The sequence below is a fragment of the Choloepus didactylus genome, chromosome 5 (assembly GCF_015220235.1).
Source record: "Choloepus didactylus isolate mChoDid1 chromosome 5, mChoDid1.pri, whole genome shotgun sequence".
In the NCBI taxonomy this organism is placed as follows: domain Eukaryota; kingdom Metazoa; phylum Chordata; class Mammalia; order Pilosa; family Megalonychidae; genus Choloepus; species Choloepus didactylus.
In genome coordinates this window covers 41,274,553-41,287,274 of record NC_051311.1, presented here as the reverse complement: position 1 = coordinate 41,287,274, position 12,722 = coordinate 41,274,553, and the positions used below count along the sequence as shown (strand labels likewise).

The window sequence follows — 12,722 nt, the reverse complement described above, 5'->3', positions numbered from 1 at the left end:
GGTGAAGGTGTCCAGGAAGAAGAAAAAGATTGAGAAGAAAACCCAAAAAAATGTGTGTCCTGGAAGCCAACGGTAGAAATTGTTTCCAGAAGGCTGATCCGCTCTGTCGAAGGCTGATGAAAGGGTAAGGAAGAGGGGGCCTGAGAGCAAACATCACCTTTACTCATCTAGAGGTGTCTGATGACCTTAGGGAGAGCAGCCTCAGTGGCGAAGTGTGGATGAAAGTATGACTGGAGTGGGCTCATGATAAAATCAGAAAGGCATCAGACACAAAAGTATAAACAACTCTTTTAAAGAGATTAGTAGTTAAAAAAAAAAAAAAAAGAGCAGAGAAAGAGGGAATTCACTTGAGTGTGAAATGAGGTCAAGAGGGGTGGTTTTTAAAGGAGAGACTGAGTAGGAATCTGTTTTAAGTGTTCCAAGCAAGAGATGCTGTAGATTCAGCCCAGATGGTGGCCATCGCATCTCTGCCATGGTTGTGGCTGGCACGAGGGCACTAAGGCAGGACTGGGAGAGCTTCAGGGAGATGCTCCAGCCAGGAGGAAATGCTCCTTTGTGAATCATCCAGGGGCATTATAGGTACTGCTGATGGCCCCTGTGGATATGGAGATGGAGAAGAGTGGGTGTATTTCAGATACAGTTAGGGGACAAAAAACAATCATATTTGGTTGAGAGGCTGTAAGCAAAAAGATCTAGGATACAATGCTAAGGAAAAATGGAAATAGTTAAGGATTGTGGAGTTCAGAAAGCAAAACTAGGAAATGCAATTAATTCTCGATCACTCTAAACAAAGGTTTCTTTCAACTCCAGTAACATAGTGTCGTATTTTAAGTGGCAAGTGTAATGCTGGAATGCCTAAATAAGAAAGTGCAGCATTTAGAAATGATTGCATTGATTTATATGTATGTATGGGCAGGAGAAATGTCTAGAAGGATGTATTGCCATGATTTTGTTACCTCTGGATGGTGACTTTCTCTTTTTTTCTTTCCTTTTTTTTTTGTTTTTGCTTTTGTTTTTGTTTTTTTTCTTTTCAAGTTTTAGTTATCATGTTTGATTTTGTAACTTGAAAACCAAAAGGAAAATGAAAGAGGCAACAAAGAGTCTATTAGGTTGTATAAAAATGTAGCTTATGAGGGGTGACAATGCGATTGGGAAAGCCATAAGGACCACACTCCCCTTTGTCTAGTTTGTGGATGGATGAGTAGAAAAATAGGGGAAGGAAACAAACAAACAGACAAAGGCACCCAGTGTTCTTTTTTACTTTAATTGCTCTTTTTCACTTTAATTATTATTCTTGTTATTTTTGTGTGTGTGGTAATGAAGGTGTCAGGGATTGATTTTGGTGATGAATATTTCACTATGTAATGGTACTGTGAACAATCGAATGTACGATTTGTTTTGTATGACTGTGTGGTATGTGAATATATCTCAATAAAATGAATATTAAAAAAAGAATCTATTAGGTGATTAAAAGTTGGTCAAACTCTTGCTAGTTTTCTGGCTCCATTTTTAATCTCTGGGATGTAAAAGGCTATTAACAACATAAAGATTTCAGTTTGACAAAAAAAAATGAATAAAAAATGGATAACTTTAAAATTCATAAGTAAGAAATAAATGTTATGCTTGCAGTGCCAATGAATTGAAAACAGAATCTAGAAATACTATGTTAGTTCTTTTGAATATTGTTTATCACTGTTGGAAAGACAGAGGAGAGGGAAAAAAAAAAAGAATGTGTCATTGAGGCAAAGTGAACTCTAATTGAAGGGCAAAAGAGAACTTGGGGACCTGAAAACCCATCTTTCTCTTTAATTTGCATTTGAATTGATGCAGTCTAACCTACAATAAAATTCATTGCTTTGCTTTCACGGTTTCTGAGACCACCCCAAATCCCATGTATTTATCTTTTGTAAATTATGCTTATTTTTAATATTGTATGCTCGTGATTCTTTTATATTCCAGATGTCACACTTTGCTGATGGCATAAGAACATCCGCACACCCTGTGTTTATTTTTTATTTAACATAGTATTTTGTGGGGGCCTGTGTATGTTTTCATTCTTCATTTCCAGGTGCAATCCCAACTTGCACCATTTATACCACTTGCTGCTTCAACATTGAGATGATGGTCACTGATGGCTCATTGTGGGCAGATTGTGACTACGGCTACCCAGGCTGTTAACCCTTATGGACTAGTATGACTCTGAGCCAGTGAATCAGAATTCAAAACTGGAATGAAATTAATGGACTTTAATGGAAACCTAAGTGGCAGGGGATGAGGAGAGTGAAATTAAAATGCAACACAGAGCAAAGGAATTACTAAGTTTCCCTCCTTTTCTTTATGTAGGAAGCTTGCAGGTTCGGTACAACCTGGGTGGCACCAGAGAGCCATATAATATTGATGTAGACCACAGGAACATGGCAAATGGACAACCCCACAGTGTTAACATCACCCGACATGAGAAAACCATAATTCTCCAGGTATGCATGCATGTATTTATAAATTGTATATAATATAGTGTCTCAGTCCCTATCCCCTTAATACTTGGTCATTGATTCCGTTTTGCTTTGGGAGCTGGTGGGCAAGTGGAAGAGATGTTTACTGTATTTTCTACAAATGCCTAACCAGTGAAGGAGAAAGATGTATAGCCCTTACAGGCAGGGCAATGACTGAGTTAATGGAGAAGAAACTTTTTACTGAGAAGGTAGAATAAATGTTTACTCTGTATATTCTTTGTAACTTTCCCTGTTTTAGACACACTCCATCTATCAGTCTACTGTTTGTATCCATTGCACCATCTTTTTTCTCAATTCTTTCAGATATCTGAAGTTTTCAGGCTTTTTGGTTTATCTGACCTACTTCTTTCACTACTCCCACACAATATGAATAACTATATTCATATATATATATATATTTCCTTTTGTGGATTCTTTGCCTTAAAAGCCTCAAAATATAGACCTTCCCCAGAATCTTGGATTCTGGTTTTAGGCCTTCAGCACACAAAGGGATGTTTTTATTATAACACTCAAGTTTTATTTTGGGTTCGTTTATCGCCCATACCCCCACCACTGATTCTTTATTATGAAGAAACCAGCCTGGGAGACACCATGAATAAACCATAACCTGAGGAGCTCTCCCTGGGAACTAAGCCAAAAGATCAAGGATGGGAACTGTCACTGTATTCTCTAGAAGGAGTTGAAAATAGATACCTGTCAGGAAAAAGAACAGCAGGGGGATGCTGTTTTGTCAGTAGGGTGGAGTGTCATTTGGCAGGAGTTCAGCAGCCTCTCAGCCCTCTTTCGGATCCAGGCTAGTTGCTGTGGGAAGTTCAGATTGCAAAGAAAAGGCACAAGCCCTGTTTCTCTTTTAGAAAACTGGTGGGTGTCAAATCCATAACTTGATATGGAGTTTACATATGGCCTTTGGCAGTAAATGCTATAGGGCATTTTAAGGAGAGCTCTTTCTTAGCAAAGTGACAACTTGCAGTTACAGCTTATTTTGCAGCCAATCAAATGTGGAATAAATAAGGTTCTTTCATATCAACAGAGTCCCTGTGCCTAGCACAGTGCCTGATACACATTAGGTTCTATAAATGACTTACTGAATGTGTAGAACCCATCTTTAACTATAACTCATTTTTTCAGAAAAGCAAGCTTGTTCGGGAGATAGATGGTTTTATAACACCTTATTGTCTTCATTGGCTTTTGATTAGAGGCATTATCTTCTTTTAAACCACCCAGTCTGTCACCTCTTTTAAAGAAAATTATTTTCCTTGCCATTTTACCATTGCAAAATAATGTTAAAAATTAAAAAGAACTAAACATTTGGCTTTAAGGAAAATATACTAGAGAAGATCCGCTATAGCTAAAGAATCTCCCATGGTTACTGCCTTGTTGGGTCTAATCCCTGTGGGCTATGGAACCACATGCAAAGATGAGAGGGGTAAGTGGGAGGAGACAGTAGAGTTGGATGGGCTAAATAATTTCACTTATGGGTGTATTTCCCAAAATGAAATCCTGGAGTAAGGATAGGTAAGGAGGCTGCCTCTCTGGCACATTCACTCAAGTGGGAATTCTTTGGAACTAACCAGCAGCTCTTTAAGATACAAACGCCAGCTTAATCAGAGCTAGAACCTGTTGCAGTGAATTGGAGGTTGACCTGAAGAAGGGGACAGGGGTGGACTATTTTAAGATTGGGGCTTTTGAGACAGGAGACCCAGAGAGATCTCGATTGCTAAGGTGTCAGGGAACCACAGAGAATCTAGAGGACTGAGAGAGGTTTGGGGGAAAGTCTTGGTGTATTGCTCAAGGTTCTTTTAGTTGCAAATGATAGAAAATCAATTTAGAATTAGTTTTGGAAAAAGGAAAAATCAAAACTAGGGAACACAATCCAGAAAATTTGAAGAATTAAAACCATGGACTAGTACACCATTGGTTTGGTCTCTCTCCCTTTCTCCCTCCCACTATTCCTCTCTCCCTGCCTCCCTCCCTCTCCCCCTTCCTTCCTCCCTTCCTCCCTCTCTCATCTGTGCCTCTCCATGCCTCTCTGAGGATGGGTTAATTACCTCTTATTAATATGCTTTATGTTTCATATATCACAAGTCCCAGCTCCAAGAGCACACTGGTCAGTCTTCCCAGTTGTGCTACCAGAAGAAAGCGTCCGAGTTTCTTCTTCAAAGTCCCAGAGAAGGTCTCTGATTGGTCTGGCTTGGGTCATGTGCTCACCTTAATGGGGTGGAGAGGGGACAGTGACTGATAGCCCCTAATCAACCCTCATAATTGGAGTGAGGAATTGGGGGAATTTGTCCAAAGGAATGGGAGCACATTTCCAGGATAGAGGAGGGAGGAGCTATGGGTCTGAAACACATTGGAAGTATGCTACTTTGAAGTAAGGGAAAAGAGTAACGTGGGAAGCACTCTAAAGGACTTGGAAAGAATTTTGCCCTAGTAATTGTACCCAAGGTATTGGAAATCCACTGTCCTCCCTCCTGCCTCTGGCAGACAGTGTATTGCAATTGCACTGAGATTTCTGGGCATGTTTAGAGAGCCAGAAGCCTCATCCCACCTGAATTCAACTAGGAAGGACTTAACAGTTTGAGGTACTCTGGTCTTCTTCAGCCCAGCCTTTCCAGTTCAGTCCAGGGTTATCCCAGGTGGCCCTTCCTTTCTCCAAAGGGAGAAGGAAAATAAAGGAGAAGGAGATTAAAGAAAAGATATGGCTCCTCTGTATGGAAAAGGAGATCCAACAGATTCCTCTCCCCCATGCCCTGCTTTCTTTCATGTAAGGAGGCCTCACAGAGAATGGAAGTAATTCAGAGGGTACCTTTAGAACACCAAAAAATACTCCTTCACTTTTTCTTGAAATCATCTACAAATCCATTAAAAACTTCGATAACCTCAAAAAAGTATGGAAAGAGATATAACAAAATATTAATAGAGTTTATTTCTGGGTGAAGAGATTACAAGTGGTTTTATTTTCTATAACGTTTTCTGTATTTCTGTGATTTCCTACTATAAGTTTGTGTTGTGTTTATAATCTAAAAATAATTATAAAACAAACATATGTCCTCAACCTATTCTGATAGCCCTCAATTATAATGATATACAGGCAACAATATTTAAATAATTTCTAATTAAAATGTATTTACAATTAAAGAAAAGAACAAAGACAAGGCTACTTTGAGATGAGTATAGAAATGCTGTAGGATGATGCTTTTGGAATTAAGGAGAACTTTTATGCATATATCCATGCTCAAACATCATATAATTTAGATGATGTTTTTCCAGTTTATGGTGTTTTTAAAAGCAGGCTTACTTTCCTATCTGGGTTTGTGTAAAGCTAACATTAAATTAATTTGCATTCCCTGAGCACACACTGTCTGATATGGTACTGAGCACTTGAAGGAAATTGACCTTGGATGAAACATGTGCTGCCAAAAAACAAAGTGCCCAATCTCCACATGGATAATGAAGAACTGACTCTAGTACTTATCAGACACCAGAGTGAACCAGAACCTGTGGCAACCCTCAAGTGGTGTCATTTACGGCTCAGAGTTGCACTGGGGATAACAGCTTAAGGCTTAGTGCCAGCCAAAATGTAAACAAACCGTGTGCAGACAGAAAGCATCAGAAAAAGAACTGAATGCAATGAAAACATATGCCAATTATCATGAATCTTCAAGAATTGAAAATTACAATTAATGATTTCAAAATTTCCTTTCTTTTTCTTTCCTTCCTTCCTGCCTCCCATGGTTTTTTACCATCTTCTCCTTTCTTTTCTTTCTTCCCAACCAAATTGCACAAGGGATCAAAAGTGGTTTACAGGGAATACATAAAATGAAATAGAAAATTAAAGTAAATAACAAAAAATAAGCCCTCAAGATAAGGGAAAAAATAAAGTATAATTATTCAGACCATGAGGTCTTACTTGTATAAAATGGGCTCTTAACTTTTTGTAGCTCAGAATTATACAACCCATAACAATGCATAGTTTCTCCAGATAATTGAAACTTTTTAATGTATCATTATTTTTATATTTTGATACCATAGGCTAAAATTTACTGACATAGAAAGCTGTTCATAGCATGATCCATTTATGGAATTTTGCATACATGATAATAGCTAACATTTAAGATGATTATTGAGTTCTAGGCACTGTACTAAGCACTTAACATCCATTTTCTCACTTAATCCTCACAAAAACCTTATGAAGTGTGTACCATTATTATACTCACTTTGAGATGTGCGAACTAAAGCTCAGAAAGCTTGATATAATTCACCCGAAGTAAAAAAACAATAAGTAGCAAAAACATAATTGAAACTAGGTCCATCACACTTCAAAGTTTACACATGCTCTTAACTATTGCTTAATGGAGACATGACTGGAAGGATGTACACAAAATTTTGAAAGTGGATAACTCTGGCTGGCAAGAAATTGAGTGATTTATTATTATGTTGATGATTATTATTAAATAAGTTCAAAAATATACAAAAGTACAGGGAGTAGTAAAACAAACACCTATGTATCCACCATCCAAATATTACAAATTTTGGCATTTTGCTACATTTGCTTCAGATCTTTTAAAAATGTTGTGATGGTCGAAGGACCTTGGTCCTTCTTGTTACACAGTAGGCTCTGAGAGATAGAATAGCAATGCCTGCCACAGAATTCCTGCAGAAAATGTGTTTTCTACAAGGCTATTTGTGGTAACATCTCCTTAGAACAGTCAAGCAAAACTTCAAAATGCAATTCAGCCCAAACAGTTCTGTACATAGTGAGGTGGAATGGTATGGTGGGTAGATGAAGGGGGAAAGGGACTGAAATGATACAGCTTTCTGATATTCTGGCCTAACCCAAGGATAAAAAGATGTAGAAAAATGCATAAACTACATGTTCTTTGAATAATTATCTATAGCTATCACATCTTTTTGGTTTGGGATGGAAGTTGGACAATAGAGAGTTCAGGGATGTTCTCTGGTACAGATACTCAGAGTAGCTGAGGCAGAATCCATATTCTCTAAAAATTTCAAATGAATGGATGGTAAGGATTTGGGCTTTCATCTAACTGAAGGGCCATCCTATATTTGCCAAGAAGAAGCTAATAGATTTCCTGCAAGCAAAATAAGGGCTTTCTTGAAAAAATAATTCTAAGTGAACAGGAACAGATGATAATTAGCTTCCCAAATCCTTCTACGAGAGTTTTTAGAAAAGGAAAGCCTTGTGATCTCTAACAGTGATGAAATCATGCCAGGTAGGCACTCTGAGAACCCACCATCACTTCCACCAATCTACCTTGGCAATGAGAATCATTCCTTGACAAGACTGAATTCTTGTCTGTGATTTGAGTGGTCCCCCATGGCTCCATCTCCAGGGACTTTCTTCCTTGTCCATTATCTCCCATGGCTACCTCTGAATTGAGTGTTTGGGATAATGGATACTTTATCCAGCTTTTAGGTTCCACTTCCTGCAGGTGAATATTGCACTGAGGGCTGTTTCACACTCACAAACTTTTTGTAAACAAGACTTGTGGTTTCTTTGGCAATACAATTCCCTCAAAATTCAAGTTGGCTTCTGATTTGTCTGCTTCCAGCCAGTTCCATATGTGCCAATAAATACACCCTAAATTCTTTCCTAGACATAAATCTCAGCCTATTTAATCATTTGCTTCCAAGTTCCCATGCCTCTCTCTCAACTTAATGGGAGCTACCTTGAGGCCATCTGAAACAGAAAGCTGGAGTGGGATATAAAGGCTCTTAATTTGAACTTTACTCATGGGGTTAAGTCAGTTTGCAGAACTGGGAAATCTTAGTGTGTCTTTGCTGGTCAAATCTTTTGCAGTTTTATTTCTTCCTCTTTAGTGTAAGACTCTAATTTCTCTATTCCCTCTCATTTTTGTTTGAAAACTGCCCAGTTCTTCCCTGAACTCATCTCTTCCTTGACTTGTGCAGCAAGAAGCAACTAACATTCATGACCAATCTGATTCTTTCAAAGCATTTTTCTTAAAGCTACTGGATCATTGCCACTTAGTCTACTTTCTGGGTTACTTGAGGTGACAGTTTTACAAACATTACATTGTATACCATGGCTCCTCGTTTTTATACCTCCAACATCTGTTCTGCACCACCTGCCACCTGACCACAAAGTCAATTTTAGGCTTCTGTTATGGCAGCACCCCACTTCAAGGTACAAATTTATGTATTAGTTACTATAACAACCATCCCCAACATTTTAGGGACTTAATTCAAATTACTTTACTTCTTGTTCATATAAAACAGTCCAAAGCAAGTGTTCCTAGTTGGAGAGCAACTTTCCTCCACACAATGACATAGTCCCTGGAGTTCTTTAGAATTAAACGGAGGAAATAATACACAGTTTATAAATAGATTGATAAAAAGTTGTACTAATGTCAAAAATGATAGTGTAAACATATAGCTCAATATGTAACTACATGGTATTGAAGGAAGGGTAGGGTTTGAACAAGTGAGGAGAAAGGAAGGATGTGAAAGTGTAGTTATTATGGGGGGGAGTAAAGGAAGGTGATGTGTGTGCTCCAAAAGAGAACATAATGTTAAACAGAGATGTTAGAAGAATGAATGCTTCCTAAGCTTTCACTCTCTGTATGCCATGAGCAGAAAAAGAAAAGACCACCATTGGAGAGGGCTTAGTATTTGGAGAAATACTAACTCTGAAATAGGTAACATCATATGATCCATTGCCCAATATGGATATTGGATGCTATAAAATCAGCAGTTTGGGATCCATCTGAAATTTTTTCAAAAGTTCCTGGAGGAATTTTGTAATAAATGAAAAGTAATTCAATTATGGACTAATAGAACAGCTGTATGTGTCAATTGACATGAAACATTGATGGACAACAGGAATTAATTCACCACTTTCTGTATGTGGACAAGTGTTCAAGTGTAAGTAGTTTCAAGAAACCTCTTCAAGCCAGGAGAAAATCTCTCTATACTTGGGAGGACGTCAGAAATCATGTTATATGGTGTTCAAAACACTTTCATACATCTTCACTTAGTACTCTCAACCATATGAGTTGGGGAAAGCTGGTGCTATTAGCCCCATCATACAGATGAAAAAACTGAGATTCAGGAAGTTCAAGTAACTAATAAAGCTCCAGTGCTAACAAGAGTCAGAATCTTACCTAGAACCTAGGTAACCTGACTCCTACTCCAATAACTGGTCATAGCTCACACCACTACCTCTTTGCTTACAGGCAGGCAAGAGAACTAGGCTCACCCCTGCTAGTTTGCCTCGTAAACTTTTGAGAAATTTTTTAAGATTTAAATAGAGTAAATCTTAAGGGGTTGGTGTTTTGTATCAGGTCTATTAGGGCAGCAATGGGAGTATTAAGTAGTATGCTTGCTCTGATAAACTGTTTTGACTTTTGTTTTGTTTAGAAAGGAGGAAATATGGGGAGATCAACCAGAAGGTCACAAGATAGCCTCCTATCTGGCTCATAGAATGCCACCTGCAGCTAAAAAGTTGAAAAATTCATATTAAGGTTCTTTTTAGGAAAAGAAGTTGGTAGCATAGCTTTTTAAAAATTATTAGATCCACTAATAAAGATTCTTTTGTTTAATAAATTTCTCAAAAATATTACTAAAGAAGCCAGAAATTCCACCTTAACCCAATACAGGAAAAACCTATTAGAGCAATAATAATATTAATAGGAATAAGAATAGTACTAGTAGTACTAGTAGTAGTAGTAGTTATAATAGTAGTAAAAATAATCAGTATTTCTAGATTGTACTATGTGCCTGTCACTTTGCTTAGTGCCTAACAGGCAGTACTTCCCAGAAATAACAGTCCTAAGAAATAGATACCATTATCCCCATTTTACAGATGATGAAACAGACATAGAAAGGTCAATAAGAAATAGAGTTGTGATACAAACCCAGGTCTGCCTGATTCCCAAGCCCATACTCTAAACACTGCAATAACTGGATTTAAATTAAACATGGATTACTTAGTCTTGTCAAATGCAATAGAAGCTCCTTTCTCCAACAGGCAAATACATCAGCCTAATTGGGAAATCAAGTTAGAAAATTGATTCAGCAGGATTTCTATAATGTATTGTTAAATGACAAGTAAAAATGTAGAGAAGTGAATGCAATATGATCTTGGTTTTATAAAACTAATGATTTAAAGCCTTAAAAACAAACCATGAATATTCGTGGGAAACAGGATATATAACCTAATGCAATTTTCAAAAAAATCATAATCATTTTGGAATACCAAAGTAGGCAAGAGCCTCCTTAGATATAAGATAATTTAATGTAATGGGACAAAAAACATACTAAAGAAATGACCTAAAGGCATTTCCTAGGGGTCATAAAATCTCAACTTTTATAAGTGAGAGAGAACTAAGAGATAAAACTTCAGCCAGTGTTTTTCTACCACACAGCAACACACATCAATAAAAGTTCTCTCAATTTTTTAAGTAAACATGAACATGACCTCCTGTCTTTCCATTTTAGCATCCTTCTTTTCTACAGTAACATGGGGCCTGGACTGAAATTAGACACTGAAGCTCAGATATATTACTTTTAAATGTGTGCTTTTATTACCCTTGAACTTTCTGCCAATAAAGAACAAGACTAAAAAGCATACAGATGTAAGCACTCCTGAAAAGCTTAATATCAGAGGTTGTTTAAGCCTTTATTAAAGAAAATAACACGGTTGAGAAGTATTGAATCTTTTTAGGGATGTAGGAACAAATAAAGAAAGTTGACCTAGCTAGCCTAAGCCCTGCTATGGCTTTACATTTACAATAACTCCTTCCCTTTGGCTAATTTAGTTTTTTATCTACTCTGGATGATAAACTCAGAGCCTTGGTTGTGCACTACAAGCATATTTGACAGAAGGGAGGTGGTTGCAAGAATAATAATGAGTCATTTGAACTTTCCAACTTCTTCCCTCCAAGAAGCACATTTGCCCATTCTCTGTATCTCTAGTGGGATTCTCAGCAAGTATAATATTATGCTACTTTCTGCTGTAATGGAAGGCTGGCTAATTAAATTTAATTCTGTGAAGAGCATAGGTCAATATTGTATTGGTTTCTTATATCATTACAATGGTTACATTCCACAGAAGATATCTAGGAAGAGAAGAGAGAGGGCTGCATGTACTGGGAACTTGAGCATTAATTTGGTCCATATATATGAGTCAGGGTTTGTTTTCCATATTTCCAAGTATCCAGAGAAGCATATTCACAATTGACACACATTAAAATCTTCATGACCTCTTTAGCTTTTGTAATGTCTCAACTCTTTTTAGGTTGGACTATGTTCTTTGGACTTTGGAAGGGTATTTTAGCAAATTTTAACTATTTGGTTCTGAATAAGAGCACTATATGATGACGTATTTCCATAAAGGGAAACAGTATAACCAACCATCACAGCCTCAGATTCCTTTCCTTGTCAGATCCTACAAACCAGCTTCTAGCTTTAAACCCAGATCATCTCCACACTTAGATGACTGGGCACTAGTGTATTTAAAGACACAATTCCTAGACATGCAGTAAAAGGGTATGCACAAAAAAAATAACTCTGAAGATGGCCTGGGACTGTTCTATTAACAATGGACTTTACTTATATTTCTTCTATTTAAAAACATGTGAGGGGCAGAGTGAGAACCTTCAGGGCTCCATCCACCAACAGAAACTTTGAATAGCCAGCAAGCAGTCAAGTGGTTGCTGCGGGCAAGGGATTGATGGCTATAGGACATGCAGCGAGGAAACTGTTTCCTAGGGAAGAAGGGACATTCCTCTCTTGATAAATAGGGGAATTCCTAGGACGAGACACTCATGCCCAAGACAAGACACATGTGCAGAAAGGACCTATGCTTTGGACTGGAGCTATTCCCTAAATTATTCATATGGGTAAGCCCTGAAGGAAAGCACTCACACAGATCAATCTGCCAAGACTGGGAAAAGTGTTTTCTTCTTCTCCTTCTCCTTCTCCTTCTCCTTCTCTTCTTTCTTCTTTCTTCCTTCTCCTTCTCCTTCTCCTTCTCCTTCTCCTTCTCCTTCTCCTTCTCCTTCTTCTTTTTTTTTTTTTCTTAGCTCCTGGCATTCAAGCAGAGCTCTGTCATAATGTTAGCTGGAATCCAGATGATTAAGGAACAGATGCCTCAAAGTTTAAATTCCAGAGATAACACATCAAATACTTTTTTTGATAACACGCCAAAATATCAAAATGTCCAGGTTT

At 37.7% G+C, this 12,722-nt stretch overlaps 1 protein-coding gene across 1 annotated transcript in view; it reads left to right on the top strand.

Annotated features, from left to right (window-relative positions):
- CNTNAP2 (contactin associated protein 2) overlaps positions 1 to 12,722 on the top strand; it is a 2,391,149-nt gene that overhangs the window by 2,206,326 nt on the left and 172,101 nt on the right. The window contains exon 20 of the mRNA XM_037835931.1: positions 2,344 to 2,477. Within this exon, the coding sequence (XP_037691859.1) occupies positions 2,344 to 2,477 (134 nt within the window). The remainder of the gene's footprint in view (positions 1 to 2,343; positions 2,478 to 12,722) is intronic.